At 40.2% G+C, this 24,016-nt stretch overlaps 2 protein-coding genes across 4 annotated transcripts in view; one reads left to right on the top strand and one right to left on the bottom strand.

The window, feature by feature from the left end:
- Positions 1 to 14,392, top strand: part of LOC117453978 (ecto-NOX disulfide-thiol exchanger 2-like) — a 212,663-nt gene extending 198,271 nt beyond the window's left edge. Inside the window, exons 11-14 of the mRNA XM_034093029.2 lie at positions 860 to 916; positions 1,639 to 1,744; positions 7,562 to 7,647; positions 13,789 to 14,392. Coding sequence (XP_033948920.1) covers positions 860 to 916; positions 1,639 to 1,744; positions 7,562 to 7,647; positions 13,789 to 13,920 — 381 coding nt within the window. The 3' untranslated portion in view covers positions 13,921 to 14,392. The remainder of the gene's footprint in view (positions 1 to 859; positions 917 to 1,638; positions 1,745 to 7,561; positions 7,648 to 13,788) is intronic.
- Positions 14,393 to 15,184: 792 nt separating this feature from the next.
- Positions 15,185 to 24,016, bottom strand: part of LOC117453809 (solute carrier family 4 member 11-like) — a 49,650-nt gene continuing 40,818 nt past the window's right edge. For all 3 annotated transcript variants that reach the window (XM_034092797.2, XM_034092798.2, XM_034092799.2), the window contains exons 12-20: positions 23,302 to 23,434; positions 22,944 to 23,017; positions 21,791 to 22,070; positions 20,601 to 20,707; positions 20,154 to 20,319; positions 19,783 to 19,956; positions 19,003 to 19,198; positions 17,099 to 17,268; positions 15,185 to 16,116 (exon numbers count right to left, since the gene is read on the bottom strand). In XM_034092797.2, the coding sequence (XP_033948688.1) occupies positions 16,050 to 16,116; positions 17,099 to 17,268; positions 19,003 to 19,198; positions 19,783 to 19,956; positions 20,154 to 20,319; positions 20,601 to 20,707; positions 21,791 to 22,070; positions 22,944 to 23,017; positions 23,302 to 23,434 (1,367 nt within the window). In that variant the 3' untranslated portion in view covers positions 15,185 to 16,049. The remainder of the gene's footprint in view (positions 16,117 to 17,098; positions 17,269 to 19,002; positions 19,199 to 19,782; positions 19,957 to 20,153; positions 20,320 to 20,600; positions 20,708 to 21,790; positions 22,071 to 22,943; positions 23,018 to 23,301; positions 23,435 to 24,016) is intronic.

Genomic DNA, 24,016 nt, shown 5'->3' with positions numbered 1-24,016 from the left:
ATTGTGTAAGGCCTCCGCTGCTCTCACACACTGTGACAGTTCAGCTGTGTTTGCATTGGATGGTAGATTACATATTCATTCATCGTGTGCATTCATGCTGGATCGTAGCTGTCAGAGCTGCATTATTTCCTAATACCGGGTATCTGCCTAATAATGCAGTTACCATATCTGTCCCATATAGTCTCCTAAATCCACTCTCAATATGTCATCTCTCATCACACACCTGTCAGCACTGCTTTCATGTTTTCAACGCCTTCCGCCATGAAAGAGACTTTAATCCTTTTAAACAGTATGTCATCATGTCATCTTAAACAACATGTCTCTTTTCATATGTATTTATAAGGTAAATTGTTTCTGTGCTGCAGATGCAACTTTGATTCTACAAATCAGCTAGTTTCAAAGCAGCACTAAACCTCAAAGGGTCCAATTATTTTAGGGTTCCATTCTTGCAGGTGTACAAACACTCATTTTAACTGTTTGACGCTGCTTCAGTCCCTCTGAAACAAGACTGTGTGTGTGTGTGTGTGTGTGTGTGTGTGTGTGTGTGTGTGTGTGTGTGTGTGTGTGTGTGTGTGTGTGTGTGTGTGTGTGTGTGTGTGTGTGTGTGTGTGTGTGTGTGTGTGTGTGTGTGTGTGTGTGTGTGTGTGTGTGTGTGTGTGTGTGTGTGTGTGTGTGTGTGGGTGGGTGGGTGGGTGGGTGGGTGTGTGTGGGGGGGGGGGTCTATGTGGGTGTCTGTGTGGGGGTGGGTGTGTGATAGAGTGTCAGAGACGGATGGATAGTGACTTTTTGGTGTGTCTGATTGCATTAGTGGGTGACTTGTTTCTCGTTGACGTTTCCTCTTATTTTTCTAATTGACTAGCCGGAGACGTTGAACCAAGATCACAGATGGAGCGAACAGAGTGCTAATCAAGTCAGTGTAAGTGCAAAATCCTTGAGCTTTCACTACTTTGCTCAAAATATTTGTCATTCCCTTTTATTTTTATAAAACATATTTCTCCTCCTCTCCTCCTCTCCTCCTCCCCTCCATCCACTGACGCGGCACAGGAACATCTTCATAGGTCACTTGTCACTGACTGAATGACCTGAACAAAACGGGGTTAGAAAATCCAGCCTACAGTGAACATATAGAGCAAATATGCACACATAAATACATAATTGCACTTTCAAATCAGATCAAAACCTGAAGACAAGGCCAATGCATCCTGATTTCACTCTGCTATCAGACATTTCACCCAATTAAGATGCAAATGAATGTCTTTTACAGCCACACATAAACATGCAAATGTATTTTCCATCTTTACGTCTGTGTATCTCAGACTCACAGTGAACACCAGCTTGATCATTAGCAGCATCGTTAACACTTCCTCTCCTTCTGTTTTGTTTTGCCCTTTGGTTTAACTTCATCCGCTGGCATCATTCTTTCCCTCCTTCATCTTGTTCTCATCGTGATGTGTTTCTTTTTATGTGGATTAGTTAGTGTTTAGTTTCTATTTTTGCATTTGCTTCTAGTGCAAAAATGTCCCCATGCTTGTTAAACACTCTAAAATAAGTATGACTGTTACTACCCAGAGCCCTGGTATCAGTGTTTAAGGAAGGTTTTAAGATGAAGAGTGTTTTGTGATCTCTGTCTTTCTTCAGGATGTAACGGCATCATCAGTGGTGTCGTGCAGTCAGGACAAGGAAGCTCTTCCAGAGAAGAATCCACTGAGTCCTGTAAACTCTGAGAGGGACGCACTTCTCATCGGTATGCTGCCTTACTGTATCTCCATCTCATTCCTACATTAACAAATCAGCAATATGCTTTTTACTCCGGTGGAAATGTGTCTCTTTGACCACATTTTCACAATAAAGCCTAACAGTGAAGTACAACATTACAAGAAAGGTGCAGAACAATGTGTAGTGACCTAAATTACTCTCAGGTAGCCTATAGGAGTAAGGTTATTAACATCCCAACAGTTTGTATCGTGTATTCACTCTTGGCAGGTGCCTTAGTGTGCCTTTGCCAAACACCATCTGTGTTGTTATGTTATGTTGTGTTTTGCTCCAAGTGCAAGCAGCGCTTTAAGCCGTGTTAGCAGTTTGTCTCTAGGGACTGCAGTGTCAGTCACTCAGTCAAACATCTCAATAGATATCACATGGATTACCATGGAGTGTGAAATAGATATTCATTCTATTCTGCTAATCATTAGCATGTGAGCAAACTGATGTTATGTCTTATCATACTCATTATGTTAATGTCCTGTACAGTGATGGTGCTCTGATATTCTTAACTGTTTTACATGTTGTTATTTTTAGGGTTGAGATTTGAGCTTCACACAATCTTCAGCAGGCCTTTGTTCCACTAAAACACTAACAGGAAGTTCACGAAATGACACCTTTCAATATAAATAAATAAATACCACAATGCTCTCAACAGATATGTTACATCATTAGTTTCACAAAGGGAGTACTTACTACACAGCTGATGAATTGGATTTGATTTGAATGTATTGCATTGTACTTATTATCCCCCCTTTGTGTAAAATAACCACAACGGGCACTACCAATGCCACCTCTGCAGCAGTTTGTTTCTCCGATCTGCTTCAGTCACTTCGACAAATTAGAGCACGAGAGAAGGAAGATATGAAGAGAGAAAGAGCCCATTTTGATCATTAGATTACATAACACAATGTGACTTCATGATGATGGGAAATATGGCAAACATCTATCTCCCTTGTGTGTAATGAACTACATTATTTATAGAAGTAAACAAAGCCTCGTCCTATTTTGGTGCTTGTTTTTCCGGCACGCTGCATTTTCACATGTTAATTGTCAGAGACATCCGTTGGCTCAAAGCATGAAAGATAAAACTTGCTCCTTTTTGTTTGAGAGAAAAAAGGAAATGCAAATTGTGCCTTACCAAATGATATACCCTTCTGCATTGGTCCATCTGGGTCCAGTTTTAGCGTCTTCCTCCAGAAACACTTGCATGTTCTGTCCAACACATCCTCACTCCCAGGTCGGCCTATGTTGACGTTATGTCAAGTCCCCTGCCGGCTTTTTCCAACGCAAGGGGGGGGGCCTTAGCGTCCATTTTCAACGCAAGGGGGGGTCCTTAGCGTCCATTTTCAACGCAAGGGGGGGGGCCTTAGCGTCCCTTTTCAGCTTTCCGGGATGTCCATATGCTTCTATGGACGCTCATGGAAGCACGGCATTCGTTTGTGTCAACTGCCCTTAAAGGCAATGAAGACACTACACTACCCAGAATCCCCAGCTATCGTTTGGACTACACCATGTGCTCTGTTTGACAAACCCCGTGATAGTCCTCAAGCTCTGTGATTGGAGAGTGTGCTCCGAGGGTTACCGAGCCTCGAACAGCACTTGAAATGGGATGGAACCACGGCAGACTGTCCAAAACTGGATTTGAACGGGTCCACCGCGTCCCCCCCCTCCCCCACCCCGTCCCCAGAACTACACATGCTGGCTATTCTGTTTCGCAACATGTTCTCTATGGCACGTCTCTACTGGGAGTTGTAGTTTTAAAAGACGTTTTTGTATTTCCCATAATAAGAAGTTGCCAGTATTAAACTGTGTACATCCCTGGAGGTTTCGGGGACAGGAAACACTCACATTTAAAACATATAATTAATAAATGGGTGAAAATTGCTGGTGCCCATAATGGGCAGTATTAATATATATACCCACACGCCAGCTAAGGTCAGAAGAGCTTTATTTAACAGCTGGACTTATGTTTGTGACCCCTCCTGTTGTTAATTGATAACATTACATTACATTACATTAATTGATAAGCCTGAAACATGCACTTGTCAAGGTTCAGAGGCACATTTTGCAAATATGGCAGTAGCCATCGATCAGCTTAAGATAAGATATACTTTATTGATCCCAAGTTGGAACATTTGCGTTACATCAGCATGTGTAACAGTTAAATATGCAGTGGTGTTTATTTGAAAATCATTTAGTATAATCACACAAATTCTGTGTTTTATATTTAACAATTCTGTGTTCTTTATTTATTGATTGTTCAATACCTGACAAGGCCGGAGATGAAATATCTGCATACATCATAAGAGTATAATACATTATGTATAATATCAGTTAAAATAAGTGCTTCAACATAGTTAACATTGCTGGAGGTATGCACACATATTGATAGATGTCTTGTAATGCACTGTTGAGGAACCTGCGACCCAAGTTTTTCATTCAGTGCAGAACTACACCACAGTTGTGTAGGCCTATATGATATGTCAATAAACCTTAGAACATCTTGAAATCTTGAACGGGATGTGCAAAATAGTCATTATATACAGTCTTTAATTAACTATTAGTAGAGAATAACGAGTAATGAATATACTTTATAGGGATCCTATTAATATCTAATAATAAAAATAATGAAATTCAATAACATGCTTTAACCACCAGGTGTCTCTTTATATCATCTGTGCACCTTTATGGTGTAAATACAGCCTATCTACCAATTGGATCAAATATAAAAGTGAGCCGAATTAGTGTTGATACGGCAAGGAGACGTATTGTGTGAAACGAAATGTAAGATGTTGTTTAATGGCTGATATATTTATGATCCACGTCACGTTTTCAGTTCCTCATGTTTGTCTTCTCATCAGGGCTATAAATACAGAACTACGGCAGATATGTAATATTTAATGCAGCCGAACCGTGTATTACAATGCCGTTATGTGATGACTTTCAACGAGAAAAGCAAGCACACTCGGAATAAGGTATTATTTTATTTTTTTTAAATGTTTTCGGTCTGTTTCCGGTATTTGTTAATGACGATGTGCTGTGAGATGTGAGACTGGAATTGCACAGGGGGAAATAACGTATCTTTAGATGCGGATTTTGTTAAACTAATATGTTTGCGCTGTGGACCAACACTATACATTGACGGGGAAGGGGGTAGCAATAAAGATAACACCATTAAACAGTTACACAACATAACAGAAATAATATCGATAGCAGCGTCCCTAGCAACCACCTTGGTAACAATGAAAACGTTGGACGCAATTTCCTGAAGTAATCTTCGTAATAACTAGCAAACTAAAGATCATGTACATCCACTGCACACATAATCTGAAATAACAACTCATATTTCTCGCATCAAATGACATCAAAACGCATTTTAATGGCCAAACTAACTTTAAAATAGGCATTTTACACCCAGAATAAAACGAAGTTCGGCCATGTTTTCTTTTTCTGCAGGGAGAAATGATAGCTGGGGATTCTGGGTAGTGTAGTGTCTTCTGCCATCCTTTACTCCGAAAAAAGATTTGTTTCTCCGAATCGAAGGGGAAAAATACAAAAGCAGTGCACACAATTTAAACCAATCAATGTTGTGTAATTAACAAGGATAATCTGGTGTTTTTTAGTCGATGAGTGGTGCAGATATCACTGTAAAATCAATCGTCAGTAAGGGGAATATTTACTTCCGGGTGTACAATTCTCCGCTATCCAATGAGAATGGACGCTCACATTGCCTTTAAGGGCAGTCGACACAAACGAATGCCGTGCTTCCATGAGCGTCCATAGAAGCACATGGACATCCCGGAAAGCTGAAAATGGACGCTAAGGCCCCCCCCCTTGCGTTAAAAATGGACGCTAAGGCCCCCCCCCCTTGCGTTGAAAATGGACGCTAAGGCCCCCCCCCTTGCGTTGGAAAAAGCCGGCAGGGGACTTGACATAACGTCAACATAGGCCGACCTGGGAGTGAGGATGTGTTGGTTCTGTCTCATCGCAGGTAGTTAGGTAGTCAATGGTGCTTGTCCTCTGTTCATGCCCACTCTTGATGTTTACTGAGGCGGAGGCGGGCTACAGTTAAAGTTCCCGACACCTTCTCATGTCAGAATCACTCCTCTTGACGTCTTGTTTGATGCTGAGTTGAAGTGAGCATCACAGGGGGGAAAAGGGACCCTCGGCTCCAGGAGGAAAACGTTTCATCAGGAAACAAAGGGTTGCATATCTTTGCCTTTTCTTTTCCTGCGCACAGGGAATGTAGATGAACACAGTTGTGTTATCTTTGAACTGTTTTCTTCTGGAAAACTGAGAGGCAAAAATACACAAGAATTGTTCAGCTGGAAAGGCTTTTTCAGGACAAAAAGAATGAAACTCTTATTGTGCTTCTGAAAACACCATTACAATCGTCTGTTATATCCTGTTAATGTATTTCTCTTGTTCTTCCTATTGCTAGATGTGGCCCTTGTTTGTACACAGTTACAGGATTTTACTAAGGGATGTTTTTAGAAATACTGAGGTCAAGAGTCAAAGTTATTCCAGTTTAACCCCAACCTAAGAATTTTTGGTACGACCAAAAACCAAAATGTAATATTCAAAGTATTAAAAGACTATTCAATAACATATAGTCTAGATGTACCGTTAAATCCCTTTTACTCTACAAGGTAGTAGGACATTTCCCTTGAATTGTAATTCATGTAAAATGCCTGAAAAAATGTATCATCAGATGAAAAATACACCTTTAAAATCTTAGAAAAATAATTGAGGACTTCACGAAGTGGGAATTCAAAAGCAGGACATGGGGAAACTAAATGCTTCAGCTAAAAGCTACATTACATTTATATGACTTTATACAATGTTCTAGACAATGTTTGCAGAAGCTGTCGTTAACTACATGTGATGGGATTTGTGCTGTCACAGTTCAAACAAACGACAGTATATGCTTTTTACTAAAGTAGGTCATCAATATGCAACATTGCTAACCTGTCATCACCATCTTTTAACATTCATTTGATTTTGTCAAATAAAGTCACAAGTTCCAAGCAATCATGACCTATCCCATATGTTGGCATGGGGGCGTGTGGCGTGGTGGGTTGTCCGTAGGTGTTCGGATCAGGGGGTCACAGGTTCAAACCCCACTGCAGTCAGCATGTCGTTGTGTCCCTGGGCGAGACACTTCACCGCCAATTGCTCCTGTGGGGATTGTCCACAGTACTGAGTATGTAAGTCGCTTTGGATAAAAGCGTCTAACAAGTAACGTGTAATGTTGCTCTATAGTCTATATAGTCAGATCTTGCATGTTTTGCCGGTAAACACGAAGACATACATTGAGGTAAGATCATCTCGAGAACCCCCACCCTAATCTCAGCTGTCGTTTTGGTGTCTTCTGTTAATCTCGTGATGCTCAAACGACAAGTCAAGGTGCAGGATTTCTCTCCCCTGGTCATCATCAGAGAGTCGAGAGCAGATGATTTGTTCAGTTTGTGGAGAGCTTCAGAATCAGACAGCTTTGATGAAAGATAACGGCATCAAAGCTGCCATTGAACACTATAATCTGGAGCCGTGATATACAAGAGGCTCTCAACAGTGTTGTGAGTCTGACTAAAGTGACTCGATCATCCCCGCTTGTAATTCAGTCAGCCAAAATGAGGAAGAATAATACAAACTGATTTTTTGATTATTCTGCAGTGGTTTGAAGCCATGTTTGACAGGCGACAGAAACTGAAAGGCTGGAGCTTTGTGACAAGGTACTGTATGTGTTTGCATTTTGACAGTTTAATTAACATATGTGCCTTCCCTATTTGTTTAACCTCAGCGATCATTTCAACCTTCCTGAACGTCCACCCGTTTGGAGCCAGTATGGAGTACATCTGTTCCTACCTGCAGCGCTTAGACACCAAGGTAACACACACACGGTCACACCCTAGACATAGTGACACAGATTAAATTCCCCTGCAGGGCTGACATATGGCCTGCTGTATGCCAGGGCCCTGCTGTGCCATTTTAGTCTCCTGGCATGCAAACAAGCCCGGAGTCAAGGAAAAGACATCAATTACTCTTTTTTCAGCCTTCATTTTCTCGGCAGAGCTTGGTGAACAGGAACATCAATTTAAAGCTTCACTGCTTCACACTCGTCGACCTGTACTTACCAGGGCTGTACAGTGTTTAAACAAATAGGCTGAATATCGAAGCTGTCTATAGGTTTTAGAAATAGTTCATCTTCACATAATCAATTACTTTTTATCATTTTAACCAGATAAGCTTTGCCGTGTGGAATAATGCTTCAATAATGTTCCACGGGTGTACTTGTACCTATCTTGAATCCACAGGAAAATGATGGGAATGGCTTAAAAGTCCATGGCTTTTTTTGCATGATACAAATAAATTCAAGAATTAAAATAAATGGTCAAAAATCCTTCCAAAATACCACATTAAGAAACAAAGACCTTGAGAACACCATAGAAAAAGCCATGCTATGATTTTAACTTCTGGATGTTGAGCGCTTGTGTTCTGCTCAAAAAGCCCTTATTGTCAATATTTTTATAAAATCTACTGAATGCTCGTGTTGTTAGGTTTTTCATTTTAAAGTTTTGATGAGGCTATGAATAACCTAAAGATCCTAACAGGTCATTTTATTCAGTGGACAAGATCCAGACAATGATCTCACTATAAGGAAATGGCTACTATGGGGATTAGCATAATCACACATGCATTTGATAAGGCTCATTGCATCCACAAGAGTCTTCCCTCTTATTTCCACTTTCGAGTCCAAAGATCATGCAGAAATGTTAAGATACAACATTTTTTAAATAGGCGAAAATAATACATTTCTACTACATGCAAAACACTGCATGCTTTTGTCCCAAAGTGCGTGGGATAAGCATAAAAACCCATTTTCATTCTGATATTTTGAGGTGTGAATGTACCGCACCAGTTCTTCCCTTGCCTTACTTTGCAGCATTATTGCCAGCTAGCATGATATTATTGGTAGCAATAGATTCTCACTTTAATATGATAATATTATATTCACTCCAATTTAAAAGTGAGCTTGCTTTAAAACAGTGAGGTCTGCCCGGGGCCCCCATCGATCCTGTGGGTCTCAGAGGGTTAATAGCAGCAGCCTCAATATACAGTGAAGCGATATTTTCTTTGCTCTGGTCGAGCCTCATTGCTTCTGTCCTGTTGCCGTTATCACTTTATAATTTTATCACACATCCCCAGTTGCACGACTTATTGATGAATATATTCATGTTCTGCGTCCGCCTGCTGCTGCCTGCCTCTGCCAGTTTAGGCTGTTAGTCAGCCTGATTTCTGGGAACAAGGCGGCGTGTTTGAGCTGATTCCTGGAAAATAACTCAGCCATGTTCTCGTCATCCCTATAAGACCGTTCTTAATTACTAAATGTCCTATCATTAAGTAATAATGGTCACCGGTTTCTAACAACGAACTCATAAAACAAAATCATATTAATGACAGTCAGTTCATTCTGTTAGATATGTTTTAGGGTGTCCTGCCCTCCTAAATTATTTACAAACAAATTGATAACAAATGGGATTAAACTGGTTTTACTCACCATCAGTCTGTTTTAGGGTGTTGTAGGACTGGAAGTCATTATATTATATGTTTTCTATTGTATACTTTTTTTAAATGTAGACTCGGATTGTCAGAAAAACTGTTAAGAAATGCCCATCAATATTATATCGCGTATTTCTGATTGATGGATTACTTGATTGCTGGTAAAAAATATTATGTTATAGACAGTGATGTCACAGTGTACCACAGATTGTGTTGGTACACTGTGACATCACTGTGTGTGGTTAAAGACGCAACACATGTGAACATTCAACCAGCAAGGAGAATCAAAAGCTAATTTCAGCATGCTACAGTTTACTTTTTAGTCACTTATCAACCATGTTCTGACTTCATTTCAGCACTTACAGGTGGGGTAGGTAATTCACTTCAGAAACACTTTTTGTTATATTCCATGGAATGCTCTTAACATCCCGATAGCAATGAATATATTAAACGCTTTGACAATAAATACATAAACAAAATTCATCTGTGGAATCCATTGGTCATGTGCGCGTTTGTGTGTGTTGGAGGAGGGACTCTGTAAGGAAGTCTGAAGGAAGGGGCAGATTTTTTCCAGTTGTGTACTTTCAAATTCTTGCGCACTCTATCTGGTTTCTCCATTCCTACCCTACCTTTAAATTAATATTAAAATGTGGGTGATCGTTACCTGAGTTATAGATCTTTAATATATATATTCGAGAAACATTGAAAGTCATTCTTAATGCACACTAGGGCTGTGCATCTTCACTGGTCTCACGATTCGATATCCCGGTGCATCACGGTGCATCACGATTCATACCAATGCGTTGCATCCTCAATTTTCTATATTACTGCACATGGCTTATTTTTCATCAATGCATACATGCAGTAAATACATATGAACTCTCTTTTTATTATTTAGAAAGTGCTTCAGAAATCAATTACATAAATGTCTTGACATTAATTTATAAACCAAAATAAATGACTTGTATAGGTCTAGCCTCCGTGTGTGAAGTTGTTCCATTCTCAAAAACAAAAAGCTAATGCTTCTGCAGTCGAGCTGCAGCTTCTAGCCACGGTCTTCTGTTAAGAAAGGACACTGAATGTCCTGAATGTGGCATCACACACAGGACTTGAGTCTGAACACAGCAGACAACAGGAGTATTTACAACAGCATATACAAACAAAAATACTGCATGTGGGTGCACACTTACATTCTCTGTCTTACTGTTACATAAATCCCATGAATGTATGAGATTAAATTAGATTCATTATATCTCAGTGATTAAGTGAATAACAACGTTTCTATCGGGTCACTATCAGCCTGTCACTGGGAGAGGGCGGGGCTTGGAGGAACGGAGAGGAGACGGTGATCGCGGAAGCTTTTTTCCTCCTGCCTTCACAAACTTTACACACGTATATATCGTCTGCAAATTGCTAGAGGACATTCATACTTTGCAATCCAAGACTTAATTAAATCCACCAAAAACCTGACATGATTGTAACGCGATTATTTTTGAAAAACATAAATCCCTCCCTGTGTCTCTGAGCCGCAGCGACACGGAGTGATTCAGAGCGGGTCCTGCTGTTGTCGGTTCTGGACTGGTGTTCTTGTGTTGGTGGATAAAGCAGACTGCTCCGTGTTGCTGTGCCGCTGTCACGTCTGTTCCCTGATCTCTGCGTCACCGACCGATTTGATATTAAAGTGACAGAAAAAACGTTATAGTAAAGCCGCGGCCGGAAAATCAGGAAGCAACGTTACAACTCTATAACCGATTATCTTCCGTCACTGCATCGAGACCGAATCGTCCACGTCCGCATCGCAATGCATTGTAGAAACGATTATTTTCAACACCCCTAATGCACACCATGTACACCGGCAGTGGCTCAGTCAGTAGGGGATTGGACTGTGAGCCGTAGGGTCGCAGGTTGAAGGAGTTTTGGGACTACTTTTCTCCGCGCCGTTCCTAATGAGCTTGCTTTAAAAGAAGAAGCACTCAAAACAGCCAGGACGAGGGTTAAACAAAAATCTGTTTTAATCATAAACGGTAATAATGCAATACCATATAATACATTACCATACAAAGCCATCATATGAGTAATGTCAGGAGTATGCCTACTCCTGGCCTTGTTCACAGGCTGCCCCGACCTCCCGGTCCGGGCGGCGCGTGGAGAGAGGACAAAGCAACCGGTTGCACGTCCCAAAACCAACAAAGGGGTGGAGTTTCATTTGGGAGATACCAACACGCTGTCTCACAGGGAATTAGCGCGGGCAGCTTTGAAAGCCACAGGTGTTGGGAAGGCCTGCAGGATGCACCTCATTAAAAATCAGGGGAAATGTCCCTCCCAATTTGCAAAGCCTATCGATGGTTTAACCCAGAAAAACATTCTCAGGGATAATCTTTACACTCAAAACAGAAATCACCATTAATTCTGCATCTTCCTTCTTCACAAATAGCTTAAAACACTCTTTTGATAAACAGGTAAACAGTCAAAGAAAACAACTATTGCGCTGATCTACTTTTAAGAAAAAGGGAACATTGTTTCAGGAATCTATAAAAAACCTCTCTATATTTGAGAGGAAAAATGTACCTTTTGTTCCTTCAACTATTAACACACAGGAATGTATAAACCCACACATATACTTATTCAAGATATATAGACTTCTCTGAAACATGGCCTGCTTGAGATCCTAAACAGAATATATTCTCCCCCACCAAGCACCATGTCCTGCATACCTTCACCTCCCCCACATAGCAATAAAACCCAGTTTACTCTTAACAGCCCTTTGTCTATCGCCATTTTAGTCCTCACATTTATGAAAGGATAAAACAGAGAAATCACTATAAAACACAAACACAGGTATTGTTTGAACAGTATTCACTTAACTGCTACTATTGATAATTACCAGAGAAACTCAAAGGACCTCTTTTAATGTCTGGAAATTGCAACAAGACTTTCTGCCATTTCAAATGTAACACCCTTCTTCGGTACAATATCTCACATCAATTTCCACAAGGTTCAAGTGCCCGACCAGACCTGAAAATGGAGTGTGTACTGCTACTTGGAGAGAGGTCCCAGTCCCAGTTCACCTCCTGCCCTGCCGTGGCCCTTGAGCAAGGCACTGGACAACCCCCGTCCCCCCTCACTCCCATTGCTCCCCAGGCGCTGTGCAATAGCTGCCTACTGCTCCTAGTACTAGACTCCTGGTACTAGGATGGGTTAAATCAATGCAGAGAACACATTTCACTGTGTGTGCTGTGTGCTCTGCATGTGTGACCATTAAAGAGAGTTTCATCCCTCCCAATATTATTATTAAATGTTAAATTATAGTTCAACATTTAGGATAACATGCTTATTTCGAAAAGTGATGCCATTTACAAATCAGTTTAACTCTATTTTCCACTCACTTACAGCTACAGCTACCTACAGCTTAATCAAAAGGGATGTAATGTTATAATTAAATAGCTGTGAAGTTTCTGATAGTCAGGTTGTTGTCAAAGCAAGGCAAGCTGTTTCCAGTCTTAATGCTTAATTTGCATCTTACAGGCATAAGTGGTATCAATCTTCTCATCAGACTCTCTGCAAACAATTAAGTGGCCCCAATTATTATATTTTGTTCAGAATACCCCTGTGTTTCTTGCCGAATCATTCTTTGAACAACTAGTAATCCTCTTAATGGAACTACAAAACACACATATTTGGCAAACAAAAACATCTTTGCATATTAAAAAAAAGAAGGAAGCTTGGTATTTCCAAAATGCTCAAAGCATTACTCTAAACCTAATACAAAAATATACATGTTGTGTAGGTGTGGGTTTGGCATGCTTTATTCATGATTGTGTTGCGTGATGTTGTCAAAGGGGCCCTATTATGCTTATAAAAATAAATACCTTTTTTACAACATTGAAGCATGGAAACATGTCACATTAGAGGCATAACATTCATATATGAACCGGAAAATGAGCATTATATGTCCTCTTTAAAGTCTGTGTGCGGCTGTTTGCCTGTATATCTCCTTTTGACACTGAGTCTGCACAACAAGCAGCCCACAGAGTTTTGTCAATAGTGCTGGCTGGAGTCCCCAACAACAACCCCGCTTCTGTGCTTATCTACCGGCTCCACACTCACACAGCTCCATGTCTGTAATGATACAGGAGTCCTATCTCCATGATGGACCTTAATGCATCCTGACATTGGCTCAAACAACATAGCTTTTTAATACATGGCTGTGTGGGTGGTCCGCAGCAGCTTATAAAGTAGATTTCTGTCACCTTCGCCTTGTTGGTGCCCCTCAGTCCACAGGGTGGTGTGAACCAGCGGAGCTCCTGTCATGTAGCTCATATCATGGTCTTGATGTTTGCCCTTTTCATATGGTTTAAGAGAAGGTGTGAGAACTAAGTGTGAGCATTGTGAACATGAAGAGCAGAGGCGTGAGAAATTAATTGTGTGTGGCATTCAAGTCTCTGCCTGTCTGACATGTGTCCGCAGATCAACACCAGTGAGGTGGAGGCTCTTCTCTCTCGGCTGCCCGGCACCTTCAGGCAGGAGCTGAGCGGAGTCGGAGCGAGTCTGGAGAAACGATGGAGCTTCTGCGGCTTCCAGGGCATCAAGAGCACATAAACTCTGCCGGAGACGCTTCTGGGACGAGGGAGAGATGACAGGCCACACAGGTACACGGAGGAAACTCTAGAAATGTGGAGGACGCACAACACTAATGGAGATGTGGAGCTCTACCTGCTAAGACAAGAGCCCAAATTATCCACCGCACATCTCAGATCATGAGGGGGTATTTCTTGTAGGTTTGCCGAGAGATAAATATGCAGGTTTTTGTGATGGCAAATAATTGGCTGCATCTCTATAGTGATCAGGAGATGGATATATCTCTATGGTGACAGTTGCGTTATCTCTCACTTTACTTTTTTTTTTTTACCCATGGGATTCAGCTAAAGTCCCATCAGAGAGCCAATCTCAGCGGACTCACGGCATCGGTTGTATTGTTCTACTCCGGTCCCCGGTTGGCTCAGTGAACTCGCAGACCCGGACTAAAGGGCTTTACAGGAAGGTCACCTCTCAACCTCAAAACTCTCATAGCTTCCTTCGTGGCTTCTTTTGGATTTTGTACAATAAATAAATATGAAATAAATGCTAAGGTACACGTTTTATCATAGCAGTGATTTTCTTGTTATTGTAAACAAAGAACAGGTTTGACCTTGGCTATTAGACGACATTCAAACGGTGCCTTTCAGCTACGATGCATTCAAACAGACAGTCGATTTTCCTTTTACAATTTTATTTCACATTTTCTGAATGTCAATAACAAACCTTTCTTCTGCCGGATTCATGCCTCAGCCACATTTAGACACAAAAGATAATTGTCTTTGTAGCGTCTTTGTAGCAAAATGTGAAACAGAGCTTCCTTTTGTTTGTCTCAAAAGCTCAAACTAACAGTTTGGTGTTTCTGTTCCTGCAATATGTGCAAGGCACCCGCTACACATCCATGGCAAACATTGTTGATGCACTTATGGAGGAATACTATAGCAGTAAAATACATTTAAAATGAAAGCATCAGGTGGTTTGTGGCTTTAATATGTGGCTTTACCACAGAATTATCCCAGCTTATTGCTGGATGATATAAATCTGCCTCATTTTTTCTGTTCTGTATGTCAGCCAAGTCTGATCCCAAACCCTGCTGAAGACGAGCATCTACTGCCATCTATTGGAGACACTAAACAGAAGAGCTTCACAGCTGTCATTCCCCTCGGGTCAATAACGGCTGGCGTTGTGCTGTGTGCGACGGTATTTAAGAAAATGCTCTCCTGTTACCTGCTGCATCGACTGATGGCACATTTCATTTTATATTGAGGACAATCAGTACAATGAAACATTTGCATTTAGTTCCTTAAAGGGGCTTTATTTGTGTAACAACAGTTTGATTGAATCCAAACATTACAGTGCACAGAACATATTTTTTATACAAACATACTTTATCATGTCATGTGTCTCCTCAGAATGAAAATAGCAGTTATTCACGGATAAACAACTAGAACATATGTTCAACATCTGTGTTGTTGACACGCTTTGTCAAGGTGTTATCAACTACATGTTATCAACTGTTTCTCTAAAGGATTATGTATATTCACAGTGGTAAAATATTGTAACCCCCTCATCCACATTGCACTTTGCACACAAACGAAGCAGCTCTATCAAACACATGATGCCAAAATTATTTGAAATTATTAACATGTTTTTTTAAACATTACAACCATTTCAGTCAAGTTACCAGCTATGTGTGTGTGTGTGTGTGTGTGTGTGTGTGTGTGTGTGTGTGTGTGTGTGTGTGTGTGTGTGTGTGTGTGTGTGTGTGTGTGTGTGTGTGTGTGTGTGTGTGTGTGTGTGTGTGTGTGTGTGTGTGTGTGTGTGTGTGTGTGTGTGTGTGTGTGTGTGTGTGTGTGTGTGTGTGTAATGAATAAGCAAAACAGAAGACACTCTTTCAAGGCTGGTAAATACAATAAAGATGCAGGAATGTTGGATATTAAAATGGCTGCTCCATTGATGGTAGATGTGTGATGAACAATGAGAAAGCTTCTGAGGGATGTAAATGTCGTCCAGTCACGAGAGAGCGCTCGCATCCACATCTTGCATTCCGAATGCATTTTGTTTAGTAAGTAATAACACAGTCATTGAGTTCTGAGTCTGTTTCCCTCCCAACAGGAAGAAGTGAATCTTTCCATAAGGTGCGCTCTGCTGATCTATATGTACTGGGCGTCCATGATATCCAGATACTTGGCTTCGATGACTCGGGGTAGAAGGGTGGTCCTGAAATAAAACACAAAGAGATACCAGATGATGTTGTGCAGTTACGTACATGTTAGTATGGAAAAGGTTTCTTAATGTATTAATCCTTCATACACAGACACAAAGCGCTTTACAAAAGTGTTTCAAACTTCATATAGGGCAATACAAAAAAGTTCAAAGCTGTATGTTATCTTTCAAACGTTGAAGCTCAAATGTTAAAGCCATATTCAAATGCTGCACAGCTTCTTTTTCTGTCATCTCTATTCATGATGGTCTCTCTGCACAGTTGCAGATAAAGATTAAGCTTTAGTTATATTCTATAAGAAGTCATTTTTTTATGTTGAATTAGATTTCAGTGATAGCTTGTTGGAAAGGACTGTTTCCGACAAGCTTGATCAAATCATTTCCAACAACTTTATTGTATTTCAAAGTGCAAAATGCAATAAAGTATATAAAATATAAATATAATCATTTCTCAAATTCAAACCATGGAAAGAGTTTAAAACGGTTTGCTCTCCTACACACAGAGGAGCATACAATGATGAACTAAAGTAATTTGACATTATAAAAAAGACTACTGCATATACTCTGATGACATGGCATTATCCAAATTGAGGATTTTGTTCAAAGACTTGTTTCTTAGGATGATGATGTCATAAAATCTATATTATAATAATATAACAGACACTTGAGGATTCAATCCAACATCTTTATATGTCAAATAATTACACGTTGTTCAGCCTTACTCCTCATCCTGAGTTTTTATAACTTTGTGGTTTGGTTTTAAAGACCAAGCTAAAATGATATCACTCGGTTATTTCCTCATATTTCATAAAGTCCCCCCCAGAGCCACAGTACTTCATCTACCTGTTTCCAGAACTAAACTGAAATTCATATCAAGAACGAATCTTGGCCAATATACTGTAAACTCTATGCAGACATTGCAGCAGTGTGTTGGTTTCCACGGTGCCACTCTGCCCCCTGTTGGCCTGGCTCTTCTTACCTGACAGGGACCAGCAGGATCATCAGGAGGGGGAAGACCATCTTCATGTAGGGCAGAGGATACATCCCGAACGCACACAGGATGATCAGCTGGAGCATCTGCAGCGCCGTAAAGTAGTGGACCTTCTTCTGAGGCACGCGGCGAATGTAGTGTGTGGGAGGATATGAGGTCTGGACAAAGAAAAGTGAGTAACATGTGGTTACAATGCTTTTAGATGACATGTTGCATTACATTTAGTTTCCTAAAGTAAAATTAGTTTACTTTCAAGTCCATTAAAGTTGGGTAATATGTTCATGTAAAGACACAGTTGTTCCAGGATGAATGAAACATCTGGTTGGAAAATGTTATAATAAGGTATTTTATTATTATCAAATCATGTTTCTATGAGAAATGTTTTAACAAGATATCACCAGAGGCCTGTACGACGAAGCCGGATTGTCGCTTAGCGAGCTAACTTCAGGGTAAACTCTGGGTTTCCCGTCCTACGACGCTGGTTCACTTCATAGCGGGCTAGATCGCCATGGTAACTTTTGCTGAGCGGCTAACCTGGTCCGGAGCAGGTTAGGTTGCAGGCTAAGAGATCAAGTCAGTGAAAGCACGGCCTGCTGACCAATCAGAGCTCAGTGTGCGGAGTTTAAAGCGATCAAGTCATATTACAGGAGAAAGGAAATACAGAAAAACTGCCGTTGCAGGAAAGACGGCCGGCAAAAATCACCGACTGTGTGAACGTGAACATTAATAGAATATCACCTCCATCTTCAGAGCAATCTGACTATTATAACATTAGCGTTAAGAAAGCTTACTTAAATATCTGCCACAACATAAGTAACCGGATCAGAGTAACATTACGTGTACAGTCCACCGCACTGTGAGTGCAGACGTCGATGTGTCCCATTATCATTCATATCACATCATAATGTATCATATAGGCCTATTTCCTTATCTGAGTCAACTTCTCGAGCCGCATCTGGCTGTGCAACACTCACAGTGTCACATACTGTATGCAGAAGTATTATTTTAACTAAGCAACATATTAAATTGACGAAACACTCGAGTCAAATGTAATTAAAGTCAGATCCACTCGTGTTTTAGACGGGGCAGTGATATCATAAACCTGTTAATGTACGCATTCAAACACTTTTTCTGTTACCAGCTGTATTCACCTTGCAGGTGCAGCTATGTGGCTTTTATCCTGGATAAAGTGTTTAAGTCATGGATGTTTAAAGTTTAACGTCTTCATATTTGTCTAATCATATAGTTGACTTTTCATTCAGGAAGTATGACACGCTGCGCTGTCAGTACGCTTGTCCATGTTTGTGATTGGTCGAATGCTCCAAATACCACCCCTTTCATGTGAACGCGCACCTAACTAGATAGGACACGGCTGGCTTGAGTTAACAAGTTGATAACCAGCATCCTAGGACCGCTTAGCGAGAGCGCGTTTGTTTTGGATTAGGTAAACCGGGTAACTCAAACATATCCAGGTTATGTTGAACCGGCTTCGTCGTACAGGCCTCTGATCTTGTTTTATACTAAAACGTTTTAATAATTTCACAAACTCAACATGTGTCTTCATATAACCAATCTTGATAACGAAATACAGAACTGTTAATAGAAGTGTCTTGTTTTTATAACACGATAGGATTGTATTTTGTTCACCAACTGTTATGCAGAGGTGTCTTGTAATAATGTAATAATATTATAACAAAAATGGTGCTTTGGGGTATAACCATGACACTGAGCAGGATTCTTATATGTCAAGGTAGCAGCAAGGTTGGCGTATAACTTTCGCCCTTAATTAGACATCTAGAGGGCCATTTGGAGCAGACACCATGTGAAGTTTAATGGATAAACAGGGGGAAAAAGAGATCAACCAATCACACCACAGTGTCCTTGCTGCTCACCTGTTCCTTTAGCAGGAGGGCCATGCGGTCAACCATCTGGTTCCCATCAAGCGATGTGGCTGCGATGTAGAGGAAGAGGCCGTAGAGGACAGGCTTGGGGATCCACTGCAGAGGGATGGGCAGCATGAAGGCAGACAGGCCGATCAGGATATTGGCTACCAGCGAGGTCAGACGAGTCTCCTTCACACTCACTATACTGTTGGACACAAAGCCAGAGAAATACTTTAAATATCCAGATAAACACTTCTTATCTGATTAGAGAAAGACATAAGTACAACAATTTACATCTATGTGGAAGACATCATTGTCAATCAAAGAGTGTTCTTCATTTAGGGGGCCCTTAACAACATGAAAAAACGAGTATATTAAGATTAATAGTAAGTAAGTCCTATTTTTACTATCTTATCCCTTTTATCATCCCAGGTTAATGAAAATGATTTACCTCAGAAATCTTCAAGGGAAATGGAAATATCAAAAACTATCCAATATACTTGCAGTATATGACTAAAGTAATGTTCAAATCAGGATCAATATGTATATATTTAAAATAAAATGTACTTTTAAAATATTATATATACCAAAATAATGTTTTTTATTTAGACATATTTGACCAAAAAACTCAGAATTAGATAAATAGATCATAGTTTTTTTCAAAATAAAGTATCTCCACAACATTGTTACAAAGCCTCCAAACACTCAGATAAAAGGGTTAAGATCAGCTGGTGTTTTCAATCTTTGAAAGCCCCACTCTGATTTCTTCTTCATTTTAACTTTACTCACGTTGTGTAGACGTGTCCGTTCTCTACGTGCTGTTCTGTTTTGGCCAGCTGACGGGCGTGCAGGGAGGAATGTGGGAAGGCAGCGTGCATCCATGGCAACCCCAAACAGGACATGAGGATGTTGATGCAGCCCGTCAGCACCAAGTCCCAGTGGAACGCCGTGCCTTTTAGCAACCTGGTAACACACGGGTGTCAAGTGGTTTGTCAATGCAACACAGCAGCAGAACAATGTAACCTCTTTATTCTGTAGATGGCAGAGGAGCAGTAGAGCGTCTATGAGATTTGGACACTTTAAAAACTAGAGTAATGTTACATTTATAGCCTTGGTTTAGCAAGTACACCTAAAATCGTCTTACTAAAGTAAAGTCTTACTTGTGTTCAGGCACATGTGTGAGTGAGATGACGATGTTCTGGTCGATGAAGATGAGCAAAGCGAGGAGGAAACCCAGCCCGACCGCGCACAGTGTATTCAGTCCTGACAGCTTATCAAAATTAGGGAAGTTGAAGACAGGGCCATCGTGGACATTGAACCTAGGAACTAATAGCACAGAGAGCGTAACATTGAGTATACACATCTCAAACAGAGACATCACACTTGCAAGGGAAAAGATGATAAGCAACGTTCACCCCCGCGTCTTTAACCCACATTGATTCAGGAGCCATGCTGAGTTGAAAGCTTCCTGAAAGCAAATACATCCCTTTTCTCTACCTCCAACCGAGGATTCCTGAACAGTGAAATGTGTTCTGTGCCAAGGTTGTGACTTTAAGTCTCGAGGGTACTCTTCAATCAGTTCTTTTATATGAGAGATCTTTACTCACGCTGTATGTCGAGGAAAAGGTAGGAGCCAATAAAGGAGCACACCACCACAGAGATAGGCAGAGCGCAGTCAGACACCACCTCTCTGACTCTGCCATTCAGATACGGACTGTGGGAGATAAAGAAGATCTTTCAACATGGTGCAACTCTGATGTAATCAATTCTACACGTTTTACTACAGTGATGACACTAGTTACTCTCTTCGATCAAAATAATTCATACAGGGTGGTAAAAAGTGTTGGAGATATCCCAGGAGACATTGAAATACATACATTTATCTACCTCATGTATTACATTACTACACCCGAAGGGTGGAAATCGTTGCGGATAATTTGATACATCCTCCCTGACTCCTGGGAAATCTTCCATCTTTTTCACATCTTTCCAACAACTTCTTACCAGTTATGTGAGGACATTATGCAACTACTGTTCACAGAGGTAGGAAGTCACTAATAACATGATCCTAAGGGCTATACACAAGTACAATTACTTTCATTTATGTCCCTTCATATTTAAAGTTGTTATCCTTTATTTATATAAAACTAGCAAAACAACAATGTAAAATATACTTCAGTACATACAGTATGAAAGAACTGCATTTAAAACAGTGCTTTCTTCATCTAATTAAATTAATGAGTAATATATTAAGTATTAAGAAGTTACTACAGCTGTAAGATACATGCAGCGGGGTACAAAGCACACGTTTTCTTCTTAAAGCTGAAGAAAAGTCATTACAAAGTGGCCGGAAAAGTAACTCAGCATGTTACGTAAGTAGTACAGTACTAGAGTGAATATACTTAACACCAATGCTTACTCAACATTTCAAAGGGAAATGCTTATTGTGTTACCTGCGCAACAGAACTGTCATACTGACAACAATATCACATACCGTATGTTCTCTATTTGTTTTTCATGGTATTAAAACACATTAACCCAGCATTACACTTTGGTATCTTTATAAACGTTAGTATCTCCACCATACGTGTGATGTGGCTTGAAGACCGCATACGTAAAGACAACAGACACAGTCACGTCACTAGATGCTTATAATGTTTAAGTCTTTACTTGAACTAATATTTAAAAAACGAGGCAATTTTACTTTGTGGTATTGTCGGATGCTGTTCAAGTTATTGTCGCACTTCTTGCAGTGTGTATAGATACATTGAATAAGTAGTTGAGAAAGGGAGCGTACCTGCTCTTGACGAGGTAGAGGGCGTATCCCAGCCACAGAGTGCCCAGCATGAGCAGCAGACAGAGGACGGGTCTCTCTCTGGTGGTCAGCACCAGAGACTCGGGCAGGAACACTAACGTATGCTCTTCTGCGTGTCCCATCAGCGGCACGGTCCCATTCGGAGACGCCAGCATGTTCCCCGTCTGGTTGTTGGCCTTCTCTAGAATCTCAGTGATCTGCTGGAGCACGAACGTGGTGTTTGTGGTCGCCAGTGTGGGTGCATGGTAGAAGTGGTTAAAAACTAGTGAAGGGGAAGAAGAGAGAGGACAAGCTTCTTGTTATAGAGGGTCACCTTTCTGATTTTTGAGAAACCATTTCAATTTCAACATTAATTTAAATGTTGCTTCTTGTTGAAAAATAATTCAGATCTTAACGTAAAGGGATTGCTACCAGCCTTGCTCTTGTTTTTACCAGATATTTTTAATGTAATTAAATAATAACTAAAGTACACTGTAAGGTACAGGTGTTACTACAAGAACATGTTCCCTGTAAAATTGATATTATTCAGTTTGTTATTTGGGATCTTGTAAAAAATTAAGAGGTTCCTTGTTGTTATGAAAAACATGTTTTGCCATGATGGCAGGAACATGCTGCTGTACAAAATAAAACTGTACTTAGAAACTGACACATTTAAGAAGTCCTTAGATCTCGGCTAGATAGTGTCCATAAGATATTCTACTACCTTATTGATATTATGTACCTTCTATGTATTCATTATAAGTATGTTTACAGGCATTCACGCACTGCTCTGAATTGAAGCTTTGCTCGGTTTAATGCAGTTTACCAGCTACAACAGCCTGAGGCTTAAAATAATAGAATACATCTAATGCATTTATTTCCAGTCTTGCGACAAACCCTTGTATAAAACTGATAGAAACAGAAGCTGTGTGACGGACTACATTATATTTACATTTCAAGGTTGGGAGCCTGTTTGATTTTATGCTTGCTTTTCCTCTAAAGACTTTGTGATGGATCTGAATATTTGCTGGGCTTCATTACCTACAACAAACGATGTGAGGGACGTTTAGTCATCCCCCCTGTGTTGTGGGGAGATAGCTCTGATGCAAAAACATTCAAAACGTGTTTAATGTAGTCTAACCTTGTCTTGACTTACTTTTAACGGTGCCTTTCACTGCATCCCCAACAAAAGCAATTGAGATAAACAATGCAATGACTTCTTCTGTTGAGCTGAAAGATAGAACATGTAAAAGAAAGTGTTCTAAAAAAGATTGCATGATCATTCATGTTAAACAGATTTGTGTTATTAATACAAACACAGACACAACAGTTCGCTCAAGGTGAAATAATAGCCCAGATAGCGAGAGTGCATATTAAACCAAATGTATAATTATGTCTGAAAACAAGTCATAACAGATGCGTCTTCTCCTATCTGGAGCCTCACCTCAGTGCCCGGCCACAAGTTTCTGTCTGTGATATGGCATATTGAAATATATTTGTTTTTGTGTACTCACCGTTTGAAGAGTTTCATAAAAAGGCTGACATTGAATAAGCCTCCGAGGATGAGGAACAAACTGTTCCATAAACCAATGCAGGCGTAGAAAGCTTTAAAGTCAAGGTCGTAGTCATCGCAGATTCCCCTGATTACTGAAGAACATACATATTGACACAAAAATAAGTCAATCACAATATTAAAAATTATGTTTTCACAGCAACTGTCTGGTAAAATGGCTACTTGTTGGTAATTATAATACTTTATTGGAGTTTATCTGTTGTTGTTGTTTCAAAGTTAAAGCCCTACATATTGTCCACCTGATTAATCAATTTATGCCCGAAGACTATGTTCAGTATTAAATGCAACAACATTTGGTTCAGATTTGCCTTAGGCCTGAAATGTGTTACAACATACTCTAGGCAAATATCTAAACAGTGCAACTTTGAAATGTCTAGATCACAGTACATTTAACCCTTTAACGAATAGTCAAATTCAGGACTCCTGATAAAGATTAATTACAAAACGCCAACATTGAATCAAATGTCTCAGTATGAAGAACATGTATACACTGACTGCGTACTGTTGTGCGTATCTTTGATATTCAATTCGCTCCTCCTTGAGGTTTTTGAGGTACATGCATTTTCTAATCATACTATTTTGAGTCAGTTTTTGCCTAGAATGAAATGAAATATATCTAAATAAACCCTGAGAGACTGAACACAGTGAAAGGAAAC

This window comes from Pseudochaenichthys georgianus, chromosome 10 (genome assembly GCF_902827115.2).
Source record: "Pseudochaenichthys georgianus chromosome 10, fPseGeo1.2, whole genome shotgun sequence".
Taxonomy (NCBI): domain Eukaryota; kingdom Metazoa; phylum Chordata; class Actinopteri; order Perciformes; family Channichthyidae; genus Pseudochaenichthys; species Pseudochaenichthys georgianus.
This window is presented reverse-complemented; position numbering and strand designations above follow the sequence as displayed.